Below are 20,544 nucleotides of genomic sequence, written 5' to 3' on the forward strand. Positions count from 1 at the left end.
ATTCTCCAAGCAGGAGCATACGATCGTTAAAAAACCAATGCCTGCCATGCAGCAGCTTGCTGCATTCGTCACGATTCCAGAATTGAAAGAGAAACTAATCCCCAACCAACGATATAGCCAATCGTTGTCCAAGCCCCAGATCGCTGAGATGATGCCTGGAAACCCCTTCTCATCCCCCTTTTTCCTTTGCACGAGACGCCCTACCAAGTAGAAAAACTCCTCCACGACTGCCGCCGCGCCTACCTCCCCAAAGTTAACCACTGCCTCCTCCATGAGAGTCAACGCTGCAGCCAACCTAGAAGCCATGTCTTCCTCCATCACTTGATCGAAGAAAAATTGAAAGAAACTCTAAGTTTCACAACCCTAGCAGAGCACGTAGACGGCAAGGTAATTCAAATGATGATTCATTCCAATATTTCTTCAAAAGCGGATCATTAATTCAATACTACTTTTTAAACTGTATTAATTGGATGACTTATTTTGTTTAAAAAAAATTAAAAAAAAGCAAGAAAGAGGAAAAAGTGTGGGGGTGGAGAAAATGAGATTGTTATATAAGGAGTAGGCATGCACACAATTCGTGTGTTTCCATAGACCAATAGTCCAAATCCTACTACTTATATAACAACCCAATTTTCATTCATAGGCAGCTACTTATTAATGGAGAGTGAGATAAAAGTTCCTTTCATCTAAAACTAATTTTCGATCCTTCCTTAAAAAAAAAAAATAATAAATAAAAAAGTAATGAAGCCAATTCATATTCATGTATAGTAAACGTTATTTGATCAGAAAAATAAAAATGTATATTAAACGTTATAGCTTTTGCCATTTGTTTTGTATTGGATGACCCTTCCCTTTCCCCTCTCTTCTTTCATCACCTGCAAATTAGTTTAAGTCTCTCTCTCTCTCTCTCTCTCTCTCTCTCTCTCTCTCTCTCTCTCTCTCTCTCTCTCGTATGCATATGGTGCAAATGAAAGGTTCATCGGATAGTGTCCGAGATGAAACAGAACAACGCAGCGGCGCTGGTGACGGCAACTCCATAGCTCCGTCTTTCGGTAATTCACTGTCAACAGAGACTCATCGTCATCATCAAGACCAGGTATGTTGTTGTCTTCAATACAGAACATTATCGCTGAGTTTTTTTAATATTTTTTTATCATTGTTAATTATGGCTAAAATTAAAGATATGGCTTTGGGCCTTTGGGGTCATTTTCGTGGCCTGTCGTTAGGGGACGTCATTACAGATTAAATAATTGACGCATGGAAACCCATACATGGATCCACCAAAATTCGTTTGAACTTACCTTTTTTTTTTTTTTTTTTTTTTCTGATTGAGGGAGGTTAGCGTTAGATAGTTAGCAACACACACTCTTTGGGGGGTATCCCAGCAGAGCCGAACTAATCCTTTCCGAACGCTACGGAGCATTAAAGCATCCATTAGCTGGCCACCAAGGCCTCATGCGGATTCAAAAGCCAGACCTGGGGGTTCCAAACTGAGACCTTCTACCACCCCACTATCCCTAATTAATAAAAAAAACTACTATGATTTTAAGTTTCTAAAATCAAGAAAAACAAGGATGATTTTTTTCATAATGAGGGTAATGATGAGGGCTTTGTTTCCATTTTTCCAGTGCATGATTAATGGTTGATTAGGATTTATGGCCTTAATTTATAAACTCAATTTCACATAAATGGCAATAAGTTTTAACACTAGCGATACATCATATCTATCTAACAAGATATTGTGAGAGATTTTAACTCTCATATCCCTATTAGGGCTAATGGATTGGGTCGTATTGGGTCAAGGTATTTATCGAGTCACAGAAGATAAACTCAAACTCAACCCATTTAATAATCGTGTCGAAAATTTAAACTCAAACTCAACTTATTTATTAAACAGGTTACCCATTCCAACCCGCTTAATCCATTTAATAAATTGATTGTGTCGTGCTGGATTCATTTAAGGGTTAATATTGCGACCCATTTAACTAAAAGAAAATGCATAAATTGATTAAATACACCAATAACTCCATAAGACAAAGAATCTGACCTTAATTCCTACTTCACTCGGATGCTGGTTGAACATATCGATCGTCTCAAGCTAGCTTATCTATGAGACACTATATATAGTACTGTGACACTGACCATTAACGTACACCAACCCAAAGATCGAACTTGTTAACTAGCTGGCAATAATTACTCCTGCAAATTTAATTAAATACATATATGGAGATCGATCGAGTCAGGAGAAAACTGGTATATAACTGGTATATAGTTAGACTTATATATGATTTACAAAACTACAAGTGAGAATCTCACAACGAGCTAAAAGGCAGCACAGTGTAACTTTGAATGCATGGATCACAGTTGGTTTTATGGCACCAGATTCCTTTGCCTTTATTCCATGGGGAATTTGTTGCTTTTACAAAAGTAGAGAAAATCATATCGCACTTAGTTATTGATCCGTAAATCAGCAAAATTCTATTTCACCCAACAATCACCATTTAATTGGAACATTATCAGCTCTCTCTCTCTCTCTCTGAACTCTCTTTCCAAGCTTGCTGACGACGACCTCCTTGATGTTGTCCAAACGCCAACTTGGATGTCCAGTACTGGTTTCGCTGGGTCCTCTGTGTCTTTCTCCTTCCCTTTTCTATATCTCAGGCTTGCTTGACGTACATGCAAGAATGTAAAATGTATCGAAGTCCAGCTCGATATCTCCTCCGATCCTTTTTTTTTCAAGAATCAAATTCAATCAGATGTTTTTTTTTTTTTTTGAGGTAATCAGATGTTTATAAATAGCTAAATACGGTGACCAGGATTACTGCTGATAATGATTCGATGGCCTTTTTATAGTAGTGCTATGACTGCTATCCAATCAAATTCAATCTCCAATCTTCTTTCTTTCTTAAAAAGGACACAGACAGAGGCATATGGTTCTCTCATGCTTTGGGAGAGAGCACAAAGCTACATACTCTTTCTATAATTATCCCTTAAATATCTTAATGAAAGGTGATTCTATGATTCTATCGTACGAATTGCTCACAAACACAACTTGTAGAGAAAGCTTAATTAATGAAGAAGGAACTTTTTTTTTTTTTTGAGAATAATAGTCAACCAATTTATTAATAATAAACATAAGAAAAATTACAACTTGAAGATGTAGAAACTACATCAAAATATAAAATAATAAGGGAAATACTAGATGCAATAAAGCATCGGAAATAAAACCTAACAAAGGTACGAAGGGATGCAATTAAGCATTTGATGATGCAGAGGACAGAGTCCGGGCTATGTAAAACGGTTCCAATAGTATGGCCGACCATACTTCCATGCATATAAAGACGTCGAATAGAGGGTAACCTTCTATCAAGGTAACCGCCGGTAGTGTGACAGACCTTGCCTACTCCACGCAATAAAATGCGCTGAATAGAGAGCAATCTTCTACCTAAGTAACCAAAGAAGCAATTCCAGCATGTAGATAAATTTAGGGCCCAAAAAAAGTCTCTCGGATCCCAAATGCAAACCAGAACAGCTTCGGGCTCATTCACCAGCTTCAAAACCCCAAGAAGGAAGGCCCAGCGCAAAGTCCTACTTGAACAAACCAACAGAGCAGATGCCCAGCCAACCCTAGCAAAGCCCCATCGTGAGTAGTCCAAACAACAAAGGGCCCAGGTCCATAGTTGGGCACCCAAAATCTCTCTGGGCACCCAGACCTGCCTTGTCCTCGACCCCAGTCGCTGAGCCACCAGTCCTCGCCGGAGGAACCCCGTCCCAGATATGTTCGCACGACTCAAGACGTCGCCACCTGCCCATCAGTCTTGTGGCGATGTCAGCGGCGGACCGAAGATTTTCTACAGTAAACCCAACCCCCACTGGTCAGATCTATGGCATAGCAATCGCTGAATCCAGTCGCCGACTCCGGCTGCCGATATGTCATCTTCCCATCACCCGTGATCATGAAAAAGCCACGGCTCGCTGTACGCTGCACCATCGCCGGACCAGATCTAACCAATAAACCCAATTTCAGACGTGCCCTACTCGGTCGGAGACGATTCACATCCTGTGCTGTTCCAACCCAACAAAGCCGCACAACCCCTTCTTCTCCCGACCAACCACGATCAGATAAAGTCTGGAACCAGAAAGGCATTGCCGGGAAGCATGTTTGCCGCGACTGGTAAGCACGCACGGAGGAAGCCGTGCGCCAAGGTAACGACGCCGAGAGTGGTGCCGGAAAGTTACTCCATCGATGATGGAGGAAGGTACATAGAGGCCAAGAGCGGCGCTCTCCCAACCCTAGCAGAGCGCTAGGTATTTTTGACATATGTAGATAATGAAGAAGGAACTTCAATATATAGTATATGACCCACGGTATTTATCGAGTCACAAAAGACAAACTCAAACTCAACCCATTTAATAATTATGTCGAAAATTTAAACTCAAACGCAACTTATTTATTAAACAGGTTACCCATTTCCAACCTGCTTAACCCATTTAATAAATTGATCGTGTCGTGTTGGATTCATTTAAGGGTTAATATTGCGACCCATTTAACTAAAAATAAAATGCATAATTGATTAAATACACCAAAAACTCGATAAGACAAAGATTATAAATGGATTTAATACAAGGGGTACACCAATACTTGAAAGAAAAAGTTTCCAAAAAGTTGATGAACTGGAGGTCCAAGATTCTTAGTTGTGCCGGTAAAGAAATTCTTATCAAAGCAGTTGCTCAGGTGATGCCTACGTATGCTATGAGTTGCTACCTTCTTCCCAAAGGTTTGTGTGATGACATTCACCAACTTTGTGCCTCGTTCTTTTGGGGTGAAACTGAAGATAAGAAGAAAATCCATTGGAGGAGTTGGGAAAGATTATGCTTAACTAAAACAGAAGGCGGAATGGGATTCAAGAACATTTATGCCTACAATCTTGCTATGCTTGCAAAGCAAGGTTGGAGGCTTCTCACTCAACCTCATTCTTTGGTAGCTCAAGTCTATAAAGCTCGATACTTTCCTAATTGCTCATTTTGGGAAGCAGACTTGGGGGGGGCCCCCTCATATTCTTGGCGAAGCATGCTTGAGAGTCGACCATTATTACAGGCAGGAGCCATTTGGCGAGTTGGTGATGGGAAGCAAATAGATATATGGGAGGATCATTGGATACCTAAGTGCCCCCGTTACTTAATTCAAAAGCCGCATATTGTGGTGCAAGAGAAAGTGGCTGACTTGATTAACACTCACACAAGACGTTGGAATAGTGAAGTGGTTTCTGAGCTGTTTCCTCCTCATATTGCTGAACGCATTTTATGCATACCACTTCGGAGAAGTGCTACTCATGACCAACTTAGTTGGGGTCCTGAAACAAGAGGTCATTTCTCGGTGAAAAGTGCCTATTGGATTGCACGGCAACAAGTGCTAGGGAATGTGCTGACCTCTACCTCACAGGGGGACCCCTATATTGAGCTTTGGAAGCGATTGTGGAAAGCTAAAGTCCCAGGGAAAGTACAAATTTGTGTGTGGAGAGCTTGTAATAACCTCCTACCTACAAGGGAACAATTGCTTCATAAGGGCTACGAGGGTGCAGTAACATGTCTGTTATGCAATCATGGACTTGAGACAAACAACCATATTTTTGGTACGTGCCCTACTGCCTTGAACATTCTTTCTGCTGCTCCTTTCTCTTTGCAACACACTCTTTTACCCAATCCAATCTTCAAAGAATGGATGCTTGAGCAGGCTTTAACCCTTAAAGCTGATATTTTTGAGAAGCTATTAATGATTATCTGGGGTCTGTGGAAGAATCGGAATCTGAAATTTTGGGAAGACAAGGTTCAAACAGCTATGGATATTATGTTGGCGTGCTTTACATGGTTAGCAGACTTCCAAAGAGCTAGGAGTAGCAGTTCAGTTCTGACTCATAAAACTATTCAAAAGTGGCAACCAGCAACAACATCAAAGCTCAATGTTGATGGAGCTTTTAACTGTCAGGCCTCTCATGGTGGTGTTGGAGGAGTCCTGCGAAGCACAACTGGAGAATTTCTTGCTGCATTCACGCAACCAGTCCCTCATATTAACTCTGCTTTACATGTAGAATTATCTGCTATCTGGGAAGGGCTTCTGTTCATTGACAATTTGCAAGTGCAGCAAGTTGAAATTGAAACTGATTGTCTTCTGGCAGTCCATCACATAAATAGCGAAGTTGGAGACCTTTCTGAGCTAAGTAGTTTAGTTCTTGACATTCAAGGCAAGCTGCAATCTATGCGGGGTGTCAAAGTTCAGTTTGCCCCTAGATCATGTAATAGTATTGCTCATCGTCTGGCTAGTCATGCCTATGATGCAGTCCACCGTGAATCTTGGCAGGGACAGCCTCCTCCTTGTATTCATGACTTAGTTATCAAAGAGTGTAACCCCATTCCATGATTATAATAAAATCCCAGCTCTTTTTACCTCAAAAAAAAAAAGACAAAGATTATAAATGGATTTAATACAAGGGGTACAACTTGAAATATTTTCCTCCATCATTATTTAGATTTAATGAATTATATATAGTAATTTATATTCTAGCGGAAAACTGGCTAGACCTGCAAGTTGGGCGAATATGAGTTGGATACTCAAAGAAATCTAGCGTTCGATCCGCTTGTGAAAAACACCTTATGCTTAGAGCTTTATCTAAATCAGATCCCGGCTCGGAGTGGTAACACACTTTGCCACCATTTTGTAACCAAAATATTTCAATTTGTGGAATCTAATAAAAATAAACGGGTTATACGGGTTCACTTCGTATTCGCGAGTTGACTCGCAACCGACCCGTTTATTAAATAGGTCATGATAGGTTGACCTGCGACCAACTCGATTTTTAATCGTGCGGGTTTAACTTTTTTATTTTGTACGAGTTTTGAGTCGTGTCGGAATTCCCAGCCCTAATCCCCGTTAATTAATGTAAGAAAAATTAACTGCATTAAGTTGGTAAGGTAATGCAATACACTTAAATATTTAAAAAAAAAAAAAAAGAGGATCAAATGATTTCACTCCTACCCCCATGGTGACTCGAACCCAGGACTTGGATCTTAGGTAGTGGGTGCTCTAACCACTGAGCTAACACCACATCGTAATATACACTTAAATATAATTACTTTCAAAATCATAATGACATGATGCCTTTTTAGTTTAAGTTAGTTTGGTGTTTTTGGAGTTCTTTAGGGTTTGTCTCTTTTTTAGACTTTTACATTGTGGATGAGAGTCATGTCCCATTTTTTTCTTTTCTTTATTGGAGTAGAACGTGTTGTAAGCTATTTTTCCTAAAGCCATAAACTTTGATGATCAATTTCCGGAGGGATATTGTTTCCATTATTTATGATCTTACCGGTTGAATATGTGTAATTAGTTAGTAGTGGCTCTTTCTGTCATGTTCTTATTAGCTTGAAAAGAAATATATTCATGTTGTAAATATTATTATCTATGTGGTTGTCCACGTAAATATTTATTAGTTGTGTAGTTATTATGTAAATACTACATACTACCTTTATATAAAGAAGGTTAATGAGACACTTCTACTTTCTCCCAACTATTCTCTCTATTTTATAAGAGCAACTCCAACAGATTCCCTATATTTTGATTTTTCTCTACTTTAGGGAAAAATAAGCCTCTTTTGCTCCAACAGATTCCCTATAATTATCCCTATTTTAGGGAAAGTGAGGAAAGAGAAAACCAAATTCCCTATATTTACAGCAAACTCTAAAATTTTAAGGAAGAATATGGAGATTTTAGAGATTGTTGTAAAATAGGAAATCTATTGGAGTTGGAGAAGAAAAATAGGCTAAAAATGGGCTATTTGATACCATTAGGATACTGTTTATTGACCTCCACAATATCTGTATACTTCATTTATAGGCTTCAATTCCTATTATAAAATGCACAACATTATCACATGTTGATTGGAATTTGTTAGATTATAAAAATATAAAAAATAATAATAATAATCTCTCTCTCTCTCTCTTTTTTTTTTTTGGGATCCCAATAAATTATCATGATAAAAAACTCATTGACTCGTTGTTAAGCACACCCCCCTACGTGCAACATAGCTCTAGGTCTGCACGTTATATTGATTAACAATCCAATTCCCATATTGGAAATTTGGACACAGGTCTCATATCGGAGACTTGGCCAATGTAACAATCCAAGGCCCACATCGGACACTTGATAACAATCCAATTGGAATTTTCCGATGCAATATAAGAAACTCAAATTCGGGCCTATGACAAATTATTGGAGAGGGACCCGTTCTGGTACCATATTAAACAGCGACAAGTGTGGCCCGTGGCTCACCATTGTACCGATATTGTCCCAACTTAACCACCTAATAGGTGTTGAGTTTTAATCACAAAAGACTTCGGTACAATTAGGTAAGAGCCACCCACTTATAAGTTATATTTTATTTGTCACTTTTTCAATGTGGGATTTTCCTCTCCAACACCTAGTGTGCTCTGCTAGGGTTTGGTAGACAGCTCGACCTTTCTACTATACATGGTCGTCGTCGTCTGATGGCTGCTTTGAAGTCAGTTTGATTGTCTTTGCTTCTTGCCACCTCTTTCTTGGTAGTGAGTGTGTTCCTTGTCGTTAGGGAGATTCTGGGGGTGGAGTCTCTTCGATTTGAAGATGTGATTGGTGTTTCCAGGTTTCACCGTGCGGGTCGAAAATATGGTGGCAGGGTCGACGGCGCCAAGATCTGTTGCATCGAAGAATCGACTCGATGGGGTCGGACTGGGCGAACCTAAGCCTTGGACGATCCAATCTTCAGTGGCGACAGTTAGTGAAGATGGAATGGGTTTTGATTTTGACGGTGGTGGTGGAGCAAATGTTATGCTTTTCTCTGGAGTGGCTAGTCATGGATGCTTGATCGCCAGTTGTACCTGGTGTGGCTGCATCAATGGAATTGGGGTGGCTGCAATGGCTTTGGTGGCGACACCATTGACTGGTTGGTCTCTTCAGCGGCGACTTGTTTTGTTGTGGTGGTTACTATGGGGTGCCGTTAGCAATTTTGTCCATCGAGGCCAACTGGGCCTAGTACGAGTTGGAGGGCCCTAAGTTTTTTTAGGGCTTGGTCTGCCTTTAGAGTAGGGGTTGGTGGTGACAGTACACCTTCTACTCTCCTTATGGATTGGGTCTCTATGGCCCATGGTATTGCTTAAATTTTGTTTAGGTCGCAAAGACCAGGAGCTTTAGTTGAAACCATTTTATGTCAGATTCGAAACTTCTAGGTTTTTGTTTGGAATAATGGTGCATGGACTTTCTAAAAGGTGAGTGTACTAGGGGTATGCTGGTTTCTTATTCTTGTTTAGAATAGGATTTTAGGGTGCTCTACGAAACGATTCTTCGGAGGGATTTCGTTTCGATCAAACAATGACAACTACAAAATATAGTTAAGAAAAATGAAAAGAAATGATCTCACAAGTCACAACTCATTTTTCTCTTCCACTATTTTCTCTCTACAATAACTGTTTTATTCCATCCATTTTCTTTTTTATTTAAAAAAAAAAAAAAAACTATTACACATGCAGAGCATGTATGAAGAAGGTTACTTTAATAAAGTAATGATAATATGGATAATTTAAAAATTTAACCATCTTAAGCTTACTTTAATAATAAATAAATATCATAATTTTCTAAAAATAAAGTAACTAAAAAATTAAGAAATAGCGTGCATCACAAAAAAAGTGAAGCAATTTCATCAATACTTTTTTATTTTGTGACATAAATCTCTCATTTATAAGTAGGAGATTGTGAGTTGAACTGACAATAAACTAATTGTTGTATAAGAGTTATTTATTTGATATAAAAAAAAAATGAAAATTATACAAACAGTACCCGAACTAAGGCTCACTTTTAACTTCAGTACCCGACTATGCAAAACTATCACTTTGGTACCCCAAGTTTGAAGCCCGACCCAAGAATAGTAGACACCGTCCATAACGGCGTTAAGTCTCAAGCCACGTGGCAAACCCGTCTTTCATTACCCGTCTTTCTCCTTCACCTATTCTCTGCGCAGCCACCGATCTATCTCACCACACCCATTTTCTTCCATCACAAAAACAGTAGCCAACAAACCTCTTCCTCACTCTCATTCTCTCTAGCTTCGAACACACCACCACCTCTTCATCCCTCACTCTTCTATCATTTGTTCATCCTCATTCCTCACTCAAATTTCATCATTTCCTCAAAGATTTGGGTTTAGGTAGAAGGAAAAAAATGAGGGAGGTTGAAAGATGGTAATGAGTGGTGGCGGTGTTCTGTTTTCAAGGGAGAGAGATGAGTTAAATATTCAACAAAATCAAGGACTATCAAAGAACACATGATAAAGTGGGTAAGAACATCTCAAGCTTAGAAAATTAGTAAAAATTCATTTTAAGAGCAATGAACTTAAACCTTTCCAGATCCAAAGTTGACATGTTAAGGTACAACATACTAAAATTTCAAACAAATTGGAGTTCGGAAAGTATGGGAAAAGATGGATGAAAACTGTGCAGTTTTCTTAAAAATTCCAGCAGCATTCTATCAACTTGAGAAATTTGTCAAAAATTCATTTTGACTCCGATTGATATCAAAACAGTTGGTGATGAATGCTGACATGTCTAGGTTTATGAATTAAAATCTCAACATAAACATAATTGCAAATAGAGAATGAGAGAGAGAGGTGAACAGTGAGGGAGAGAGAGAGGTGAAGCTGCTATGTATAAGAAACACAGAGAGAGGAAAAAAAATATCTGGGTTAAGATGGAGTGACCCAATTACCCCTCAAAATATGACATATGGCAAGACACTTAACACCGTTTTGGACGGTGTGTACCATTCTTGAGTCGGACTTCAAACTTGGGGTACTAAAGTGATAGTTTTGCATAGTCGGGTACTGAAGTTAAGAGTGGGCCTTAGTTCGGGTATTGTTTGTAAAATTTTCTAAAAAAAAAAAAGGGAAAATTTTGCAAACAGTACACCAAATAAAGGCTACTAATAATTCTTATACACAAAGTTTCAAACCAAACATTTCGGTACACGAAATCTGAAACTCGACCCACTATCAGTACACGACGTCAATTTTTGACACCAAAATGTCCATTATGCCCTCAATTCTTTTTTTTTTTAATAATTTTTTTTTCTGTTTTTTTTTTTCCTTCGTTGTTATCTCTTTCTTCTTCCTTCTTCCGGGCTCACTCCCTCGCTTCCAACGCCGCCCTTGCGAGGTGAGCTTCTCCCGCCGCTGCCGCTCCGCCTCCATGTGGTTGAGCAGCGTGTCTCGGGCCAGCCCGGGTTTCCGGCCCAGTTTCTTCGGCGCTCTTTTCATCTGGCAGTCGGAATCTGCGAAGTCCGGGTTTGGGTTCGGAGCTCCGTTCTTCTTCTTGCTAGAACCAAAAACATGTTTCTTGTCGTCATTGTACGAGCTGTGATCCTCTTACTGCACGCCGACAATGATGCCGATGTCAAAAATGGAGAAGTTCCGGTTGATGAACTCGAGCGGTCTTGTTTCTGGGTCGGGCTGATCCGACCCGAACAACGACTTGGCTTGCTGGATCAACCCCCAGTTCTCGCTGATCAAACCGGAGGAACCCATTTCAAGAACACCGTCGGAAGTTGGGATGCAGATCAAGGTCTCGATCCCTTGGATTTGGGCCTCTTTGGCTCTCTCGCAGTTGTTAAACTGAAGCTCGTGGGCCCCGCTCAGCCAGATTGAGGTCCCGGAGCCGAAGGCCTTGCCGGGAACAGAGCCATCCCCGACGGCGAAAGATCGAGTGAGGGAGTGAGCCCGGAAGAAGGAAGAAGAAAGAGATAAAAACAGAGGAAAAAAAAATAACAGAAAAAAAAATTATTAAAAAAAAAAAGAACTGAGGGCATAATGGACATTTTGGTGTCAAAAATTGACGTCGTGTACTGATAGTGGGTCGAGTTTCAGATTTCGTGTACCGAAATATTTGGTTTGAAACTTTTTGTATAAAAATTATTAGTGGTATTTTACTTGATGTACTGTTTGCGAAATTTTCCCAAAAAAAAATGAAGTAAATGTCACTCTCCGAAATTGAAACGATTCCAACGTTTTGCACTTTGCACTAGCTCAGCTTCAAACATAGGCTTGAAGTCCACCGCCATCGTCTCTCCCTTTGAGCCACTCAGACGTAACTTTCAAACTTCCTCTGTTCTGTAATGGAGGGTATTATCTACACGAACTCAAAAACTAGAATTGCTGCGATCTGTTCCTGGTTTGTCCATTTCCATATCTTCTATTTCCCTCCACCCTCATTCTAATTGTCACTCTATTGCTTAGATAACTCCTAGTTCCATTGAAGCATCCAATTTTACCGCCCATTTCAAGAGACCCATCTCTATTGCTGAAGTTCGTCTTCATGTACATGTCTGTTTTTCTGAATGATTACTATGTGTGTACTTTTTTGTTGGTGAATCATCATTCTTTGTTATTTTGATGCTGATTAATTTCTCTACATCGAAAACCTCTTATTTACAATATTGCTCAGTTGCTTATAGGTAAGGTAGATGTAAGACTTTGCTGATTTGTAAGGATAGGTTTAGTTTGCTGTGCTATAAACATGCCTTGTTAAAATTGACACCAAAAGACACCCTTATAAAGTTGAAAACTTGATGCTGAATGCAGAAATTTAGGACCACGGCAACTAGGGAAGGCTCCATTGAAATGGGAGAGCACAACAATCCCGAATATGTTGTGGTTAGTGAAGCACAATCCCCTAGGGTAAATAACTTCAAGAAAGTCTCAGTTCTGCCCCTTGTCTTCCTCATCTTCTATGAGGTATCTGGGGGTCCATTTGGTATTGAGGACAGTGTTCAGGCTGCCGGTCCCCTTCTAGCGCTTCTCGGGTTCTTGGTCTTTCCATTCATTTGGAGTGTTCCTGAGGCCTTGATTACTGCAGAGATGGGTACCATGTTCCCTGTGAATGGGGGTTATGTGGTTTGGGTTTCTTCGGCCCTGGGTCCATTTTGGGGGTTTCAACAAGGATGGGTGAAATGGTTAAGTGGAGTCATTGATAATGCTTTGTACCCAGTTCTGTTTTTGGACTACTTGAAGTCAGCAATACCAGCTTTAGGCGGTGGACTTCCAAGAATCGTGGCAGTGTTAGCTTTGACATTGTTCCTCACTTACTTAAACTATAGGGGTTTAACCATTGTGGGATGGGTTGCTGTACTTTTAGGGATTTTCTCAATCATTCCTTTTGTGGTTATGGGACTTGTGGCAATTCCCAAGTTGGAGCCTTCAAGATGGTTAGTGGTGAGTCTACATAATGTGGACTGGAATCTGTATTTGAACACTCTCTTTTGGAATTTGAACTATTGGGATTCTATAAGTACACTTGCCGGAGAGGTGGAGAACCCAAAGAAAACTCTCCCCAAGGCTCTTTTTTATGCGTTGATTTTGGTTGTTGTCGGATATTTCTTCCCCCTTTTAATTGGTACTGGGGCTGTTCCGCTTGATCGTGAGTTGTGGACTGATGGTTACTTCTCTGATATTGCAAAAATTGTTGGGGGAGTTTGGTTGAGATGTTGGATCCAAGGGGCTGCAGCGATGTCAAATATGGGGATGTTTGTGGCTGAAATGAGCAGTGACTCTTTTCAACTTCTTGGGATGGCAGAGAGAGGGATGTTGCCTGAGTTCTTTGGTAAGCGGTCTCGTTATGGAACCCCAGTCATTGGCATTATGTTCTCAGCTTCCGGAGTCCTTTTGCTATCTTGGCTAAGCTTTCAAGAGATTGTAGCTGCAGAAAACTTCTTGTACTGTGTTGGAATGATTTTGGAGTTCATAGCATTTATAATATTACGGGTGAAGCATCCAGCTGCATCTCGGCCATACAAGATTCCTGTTGGAACAGTTGGAACCATACTTTTGTGCATTCCGCCAACCCTGCTAATTGGTGTAGTGTTGGCTCTTTCTGAACTCAAGGTTGTGGTTGTGAGCCTTATAGCTATAGTGATCGGTCTTGTGATGCAGCCCTGTCTCACATATGTTGAGAGGAAGAGGTGGATGAAGTTCTCCATCAGTTCTGATCTCCCAGATCTTAATGGTGCTAATCAGGAGAGTGCCAACTCCTTAATAGATTAGTAAGCTCTCAAAATGCTGTATTGCAGTATATTTAGTGGATAGCAATATGTTGTGCAATAGCTATTTATCATCTTTGTTTTTAAGATGATGATAGATTAAAATGTATGATTAGATTTCTATATATCAGCACCGTTAATTTCCTAGTGAAAACTGTGAAGTTACCACAAGAAGAATAAATTGTAAATTTGGTTTCGGTAGTATATCTGGATCGAACTTCTGTTTATGATGAGTTTTATAGTTCACAAACTTTCAAATGTGGGTAGCAGTTATGGTAATTCTTGAAAAAAAGCACAATACAGTTTTTATTGAAATTCTTGTTATCAGTTCGTAATAAAAAATTTCTGTCGAATTTAGATCAGAAATGGTAGAGTAACCTACAAGAAATGGCCATTTTTGGACCAAGCAAAGCTCTTACATCTTTTACTATCCAGCTTTATCTTTTCAAAAGAGTTGGCATATTTGTAGAGATGTTATCACTAGGGTGTTTGGCTGTTTCTCTACTACCCTTAAATGGTACACCGAGCAACTTCTATCCTGAATATCAGTTGTCTAAAATCTTTGTTAGTTGTCTCAGGCCGCTCATGATCTTACAGTACATGTAATATATTCATCTCGCAGGAAGTTACAGCTTCACAAGAAGTAGAGGCTCTGACCCAAAAAGAAAGTAAAAATTAACTACAGGCTATTGGAAATCAATCTATTTAAAGCCTAGTATAATGTTACCTGGAATTTCGTAGCTGAATTATTGGATAAACTATACTTCTCATATGCTTATTATGAATTGCATCAGAACCATCATAGAGTGGCTGTAAATGTAATTTCATTATCTCCATACCTATTTGTTCTTTGTATGGAGTAGTTAGCTCACAATATTTCTGAGGATAGTAAATAAAAGCTGTAGAACCACTAAAGTCTGGTCTCATTTCACATCTTCACCTGCAGCTACATCAATGAAACATTGCTGGGTGAATTTTGTGTTGCTTTTGGGCAGCCAGCAACTCTTGACAAAATCAATATGTAGTGTTCTCCTAGTACTAGAGATGCAGGCACCTCAGTTGACATGTATTCCCGAAAAAAAAAGAAAAAAAGAAAGATAATTGGGGCATTCCGAGAATTGAACTCGGGACCTCTCGCACCCTAAGCGAGAATCATACCACTAGACCAAATGCCCTTGTGTGATGGTTCTCCAAAAGTAGATATTGTTATCCAATAACTCAAGCCTAAAAAAATTGCATATAAAAGCCTCGTCTTGGGCGCCAAGTCCATTTGCTAAAATATTCAGAGAGATTTTCAATTTTCATAAGCTTAGAAGAGTGGAGAGAGAGAGAGATGAAGAAAGGTTCAGGCGGTGGAAGACGAAGCACTCGCCGGAGTTCAGCTGCCGCGCTTCTCGAAACGCCACCGCGAGTGGCGTCTCCTCCTTCTCCGAACCAATCTCCTCCCAAATCGACGCTTCTCAACAACAGCAACAAGCGCGCCAAGAAGATGACAGCTGTCAGAGCTTCTTCCATCATCGGATCTCCATCTCCGGCAGCAGCCTCTAAGCCGCTCGCCGACGCCAACGGCCTGGCTTCGATTCCCGATCTCAAGAACCTCGCCTCCTCGCGCCTCCAGGATCTCAAGCAACACATCGATCGCTCTCACACCGAGATCCTCAAGGATTGCGATTCCGCTCATTCTCGACTCCACAAGCGCTTTAAGGTCTTTCTCTCTCGCTCTATTTGTCGAATTCGAAATGAATTCTTGTGTGGAATCGTTACTTATCACCATTTTTTGAGTTTTGTGATTGATTATTTGCTTTGGTTACTGAAAAATCCGAAGAAACTGAATAGAAATTTGAGTTCGCCTAGTAATAACAAATTTCTGCGGCTATAGGATAGTAGATTACTAGATTTGAGATCTGATTATGAACTTGCTGATAGTGTAGAGTGAGATAGGGTTAGGATAGCCGAGAAAATGCATGAAAATGTTTAGAAAGCTAGTGAGGATTGAGTAGCAGTAGCCTGTTTGGCTTGCGTAAAACCTGAATTTTCAGCTCAACCATGATTTTGATAATTACACTTGTTATCATACCGTAGCTTAACCATTTCCCTAGTAATGTTTGGTAAGACAAATTTATTCTGATGAATTCGTAGGACTTGTTAGTAGAGGGAAAAGGAGCATTAGAATTTGGAGTAGGGAAATTTGTCAGCTGTTTATTAGTTGGCTTTCTGTGTTTTCAGATTCAGACTCAAGCAAGTCAGCAAATGTTGGATGAAGCAGACAAGGAATACAAGAAGATGACCCAAAGGACTACTGAAAGTCGGGAAGCAATGATGGTATATCCTTTGATCTGAATCTGTTATCCTTTTAATCGTGTATCCTATTGCTATATCTTATGTGTAACCTATTGTTTCTTTTGCAGGCTTCTTATGCAGAGTTCATGGCAGATGCACAGGCCTCGGCTTCTCGTGGTATGTCTTCAGCTTAATACCTTTCTGACCTGCATACATATGGGATTTTTCATAACTCATGTAGTCATGGTCTTGGTTCTCATACTATGCTGGAGAAAGTTAATTATTGATGTAAATATTATGTTGTGTTGTCACTTGAAACCTTGAGATACAATCCATAACCTGTAAAAGGTTTTGACAAGTGATAACTGGGTCCTGTGTGTGGAAATGACTTATATTCCCCTCGACTCTGTAGATATGCACACATTACTACTTCTTATATGTAATGCTTTTCTTTTGATACAAACTGGATAAAATTTCTTTGTCTGTTCAAATGCACATAGCCAGTAATACTATTATTAATAGGATAATGGATTTTGTTGATAGAAAAGGAAAAAAAATTAATAATAAGAGGACAAACAAAGTGACTTGTAAGTACTGTCAGCATGTAACAGTGTGATTTGTGCCAGTAAGTTATAAACTATTGTTTAAATCACTCTGACTAATTTATCTGGAGTTTCAATTTCAGCTTGCAAAACATCCATCGCTGAGTTGTCACAGTCCTTTGAGAAAGCAATTGATGCCCTTAACATCCGTTATGGGATTTCATCAAAGTAGCTATTATGTCTCTGTCTCATATGTTCACCAGAAAGTTTAGGTGAGTATTCTACTGTGTAATATTGGTCAGTATTAGTTGAAGCATTTTGTTGATTGTTGTTAAGTCTATCTGGTTAATCTGTATCATATTCACATGTTAATTATGTTAACATTCATTACAGACTACTAAATATGAAGGAATAAAAAAGAGATTGAACAAAAGAGCAAAAGTAGGTTACAATTTGTGGAGTATTATGATTTATATTAAGATATGGATAGGTGACTTGGATAGCTTCTTAGAATCATTCATAAGATGAAAGAAACCAAAGGAAATTTTTAGACAATTAGTCACATACTATGAACACTTGAGCAGGTTTCTCATTCTTCCACTAAATTGCTAAAGCAAAGGCACATCTGTGAGTATATGACAATTGATGGATAATAAGGAGCAGGGATGCATATTCTACTCTTCACTCCTTTCTGTTCATTAATGAGAGACGATCAATTTTTCTTCTAACTATCCATTTGTCTTCAGACCTTAAGTATTACTGTATTCTTGCAGAGTAAAATGCATTCTGTATGATACTTTACTTTCATTTACGCACGTCATTTTCTGATATTTCATCAGATTATATGACAACTGATACATCCAAAGGAGTCTGGATGCATATTCAGACCTTAAGAATTCATTCTATTCTTGTAGAGTGAATGTATTCTGTACCCACGGTCAATAATACTTTCAACACTCCTATTTGAGGATACGCGCTTTCTGATATTTAGACTCTTATGTCTCCAAGGGAGTTTGTCTAAGAGGAGTGACAAATACCCTGCAGTCTTGATATTGTCTTCAGTCATAAGTCTTAACCGTTCATTTGCCATAACCTATTTACATGAATTGCATGTGATATTTATATGCTCATCTTGTCACCAGAGTTGTAGATATGCCATTCAATTGTAAGCCTGCTGAGTCCATCTTGCAATTGTATTCTCACATGCAAGTTAACTGAAGATTCTTAAGTGTATCGTTTCTTCTAAATTTTGGCTGACATTCCAGTGATTTGATGCTTTATTTTCAGCAAAACCTTTACTTAGATACATTTAGTCATTTCAATTTTTACATATTTCCTTGTGTTCTGTTTTCAGGGATGCATAGTGGGGGAGAATGGGAGATAGTAGTGGACTGGATTCAGAGGGATCTACAATTAGCTGATAGTATGATATGAGTTTGTTAATATGATAGGCTTAACCATGTTGAAACTGCGTTCTTTCTCTTACCATGATGAAACCGTAGTCCAATTGTTTATTGTTGCAACCCTATTTTGGAACAGTGCTTAGACATAGATAAGAAAATCATATATATCTAGATCATCACTCTATTATGTAACTAGTACTTTTGCTTATTCTGCTTACATGCATGTACTTTGCAAGTTGCTTGTGTGTTGGTTCACCTTCGCCTTACAGCACTGAACATAAAACCTTCTGTCACTATTTCTACACCATTTAATTATTAGTCTAATGGCAACCCTAGTTAACTAAATCGCCCCATGCTTTGATGCTTTGACTTGCCTTGGTGCCTCTGTGGCGGTCAAGAATGAAGTAGGCACAAAGGTTTTAAATAAGAGTTGGATAGATGCATCCTAGCTATCTGCATTTAACACGAGTGAAATAGATGAGAAATATAGAGAGGAAAACTTGGTGCCATCTTCTGGTGTAGGCAATACGGGATCATTAGGGCATGGAGGAGGAAAACTTGATATATAATTGCTTGGTTTGGGTTAGGATTACGCTAAATTGTGAAAATTTATGTAGTAATACTACAATGACAACTGAAAAGGCTTGCGCGTAACGAAATTCAGAGGCCTCCAAAAATGGGAGGTATGATGCTCATCCAATTTCAGTTGTTGCTTTTGTTTTGGTTTACTTCACAATCAGCTGCTTCATTTTCAGACGGTTCTGAATTTTTCAACGGTTCTTTTTTCTTTTGTCCCCTCAAATTTACCGCGAAGAACACAGCATATAGTGAATACATATCCTAAACCAATACGATTTTCTGTATTAGTAGAGTTCTAAAATTACAGAGTTCGTAATTGTATTCCATATATATAGAAGTCGTAGAGGTTCTCGTCCTTTCTGAAATAGAAAAGAAGGGATCTACTGTGTTATTTTATCTATAAATACCACCTCTTGCTCTCAACTTTCTCACACACCTTTCTAAAGCTCTCCCTCGGAATTCCAAACCCCTTTCAACTTGAGATTATTCCATCTTTACTCATGCAGATCTTTGTGAAAACCCTAACCGGCAAGACCATCACCCTTGAGGTGGAGAGCTCTGACACCATCGACAACGTCAAAGCCAAGATCCAGGACAAGGAGGGCATCCCTCCAGATCAACAGAGGCTCATCTTCGCCGGCAAACAACTTGAGGACGGCCGGACCCTCGCCGACTACAATATCCAGAAGGAGGCGACTCTCCATCTCGTGCTCAGGCTTCGCGGTGGCATGCAGATTTTTGTGAAGACTTTGACTGGCAAGACCATCACTCTGGAGGTGGAGAGCTCCGATACCATTGACAATGTCAAAGCTAAGATTCAGGATAAGGAGGGTATCCCGCCGGATCAGCAGAGGCTGATCTTTGCCGGAAAGCAATTGGAGGATGGTCGTACATTGGCCGATTATAATATCCAGAAAGAGTCTACCCTGCACCTTGTTCTTCGTCTCCGTGGTGGTGCTGATTTCTGAGGATTTTGGTCGTTCTATATAGTACTTATGCCATTAAGGAAGTTCGATCTGTTAGGTCGTTTAATATTCTTTTTCTGATTACCAAGACTGTGTTTTCCATTTACTTATTGTTTTAGTTTAATTTCCAGGTTTATTTTGAATGATGCAAAATATTATCTCTACTGTTCTACTTGCCTTGCATTAAATAATAGAACCTATTCACTGATTTTCATGAACATTCTTAGAGATTATTATGATCGATCCATCTTGTGGGCTTGATATTATTGTTGAGGTTCTACTTATTTTCTTTCCTAGAAAACTCGATTTAAATTTGAACGAATATGCATGGTTGCAACTAACAGTAACATGGGTCAGGTTACAGATCGTTATACTCTAATTAGCATGAATAATGATCGTTTTACTTGTGTTTTGTGGCGTTCTATGTTATCTTGTAGAGTCTCTACTTCTGCCCGTACATTCAAATAAGGGTTGTTGAATCCCATCTCGGTTTGTCTTGATCCATTATATTGTGCATTCTCAGAAATACCAAAAAGGTCAAAAACGAAGCTAAGCTCAGGTACCAAATTGTCCAATTAGCTATATACCTCAAGTACCATAAAAGAAATTTATACAAATTGAAAATTGTCAAAAAGATATAGACAAGTTGAATATTATTATATTCAAAG

At 39.3% G+C, this 20,544-nt stretch overlaps 3 protein-coding genes and 1 non-coding gene across 6 annotated transcripts; 3 read left to right on the forward strand and 1 right to left on the reverse strand.

The window, feature by feature from the left end:
- The first annotated feature begins 814 nt into the window (after positions 1-814).
- LOC133706840 (probable polyamine transporter At1g31830) lies at positions 815-14,311 on the forward strand. Of its 3 annotated transcripts, none has more exons than XM_062132395.1 (2): positions 815-1,096; positions 12,654-14,311. In XM_062132395.1, exons 1-2 carry the CDS (start codon positions 953-955, stop codon positions 14,109-14,111), a joined length of 1,602 nt encoding a protein of 533 aa, XP_061988379.1. In that variant the 5' UTR covers positions 815-952; the 3' UTR covers positions 14,112-14,311. The 3 variants fall into 3 exon arrangements, with proteins under 3 accessions (XP_061988379.1, XP_061988381.1, XP_061988380.1); XM_062132397.1 differs by lacking the exon at positions 815-1,096 and adding an exon at positions 12,089-12,194; XM_062132396.1 differs by lacking the exon at positions 815-1,096 and adding an exon at positions 12,106-12,243.
- An 899-nt stretch (positions 14,312-15,210) lies between these two features.
- Positions 15,211-15,282, reverse strand: TRNAP-AGG (transfer RNA proline (anticodon AGG)). The gene has a single exon. It is a non-coding gene; the product is annotated as a tRNA-Pro (tRNA).
- A 115-nt stretch (positions 15,283-15,397) lies between these two features.
- LOC133706570 (uncharacterized) lies at positions 15,398-18,605 on the forward strand. The gene is made up of 5 exons (XM_062132102.1): positions 15,398-15,812; positions 16,334-16,429; positions 16,516-16,564; positions 17,073-17,201; positions 18,284-18,605. Exons 1-4 carry the CDS (start codon positions 15,441-15,443, stop codon positions 17,159-17,161), a joined length of 606 nt encoding a protein of 201 aa, XP_061988086.1. The 5' UTR covers positions 15,398-15,440; the 3' UTR covers positions 17,162-17,201; positions 18,284-18,605.
- Positions 18,606-19,329: 724 nt separating this feature from the next.
- Positions 19,330-20,062, forward strand: LOC133746159 (polyubiquitin). Its single transcript, XM_062174317.1, has one exon. It carries the CDS (start codon positions 19,412-19,414, stop codon positions 19,877-19,879), a length of 468 nt encoding a protein of 155 aa, XP_062030301.1. The 5' UTR covers positions 19,330-19,411; the 3' UTR covers positions 19,880-20,062.
- Positions 20,063-20,544: the final 482 nt, after the last annotated feature.

Source organism: Rosa rugosa, chromosome 4 (genome assembly GCF_958449725.1).
Source record: "Rosa rugosa chromosome 4, drRosRugo1.1, whole genome shotgun sequence".
Classification (NCBI taxonomy): domain Eukaryota; kingdom Viridiplantae; phylum Streptophyta; class Magnoliopsida; order Rosales; family Rosaceae; genus Rosa; species Rosa rugosa.

Coding starts and splice junctions, on each gene's coding strand:
- LOC133706570 (XM_062132102.1), top strand. CDS start 15,441: ATGAAGAAAGGTTCAGGCGGTGGAAGACGAAGCACTCGCCGGAGTTCA. Junction 16,430..16,515: donor AAAGTCGGGAAGCAATGATG/GTATATCCTTTG, acceptor TTTCTTTTGCAG/GCTTCTTATGCAGAGTTCAT. Junction 16,565..17,072: donor ACAGGCCTCGGCTTCTCGTG/GTATGTCTTCAG, acceptor TTTCAATTTCAG/CTTGCAAAACATCCATCGCT.
- LOC133746159 (XM_062174317.1), top strand. CDS start 19,412: ATGCAGATCTTTGTGAAAACCCTAACCGGCAAGACCATCACCCTTGAG.
- LOC133706840 (XM_062132395.1), top strand. CDS start 953: ATGCATATGGTGCAAATGAAAGGTTCATCGGATAGTGTCCGAGATGAA. Junction 1,097..12,653: donor ATCGTCATCATCAAGACCAG/GTATGTTGTTGT, acceptor TGCTGAATGCAG/AAATTTAGGACCACGGCAAC.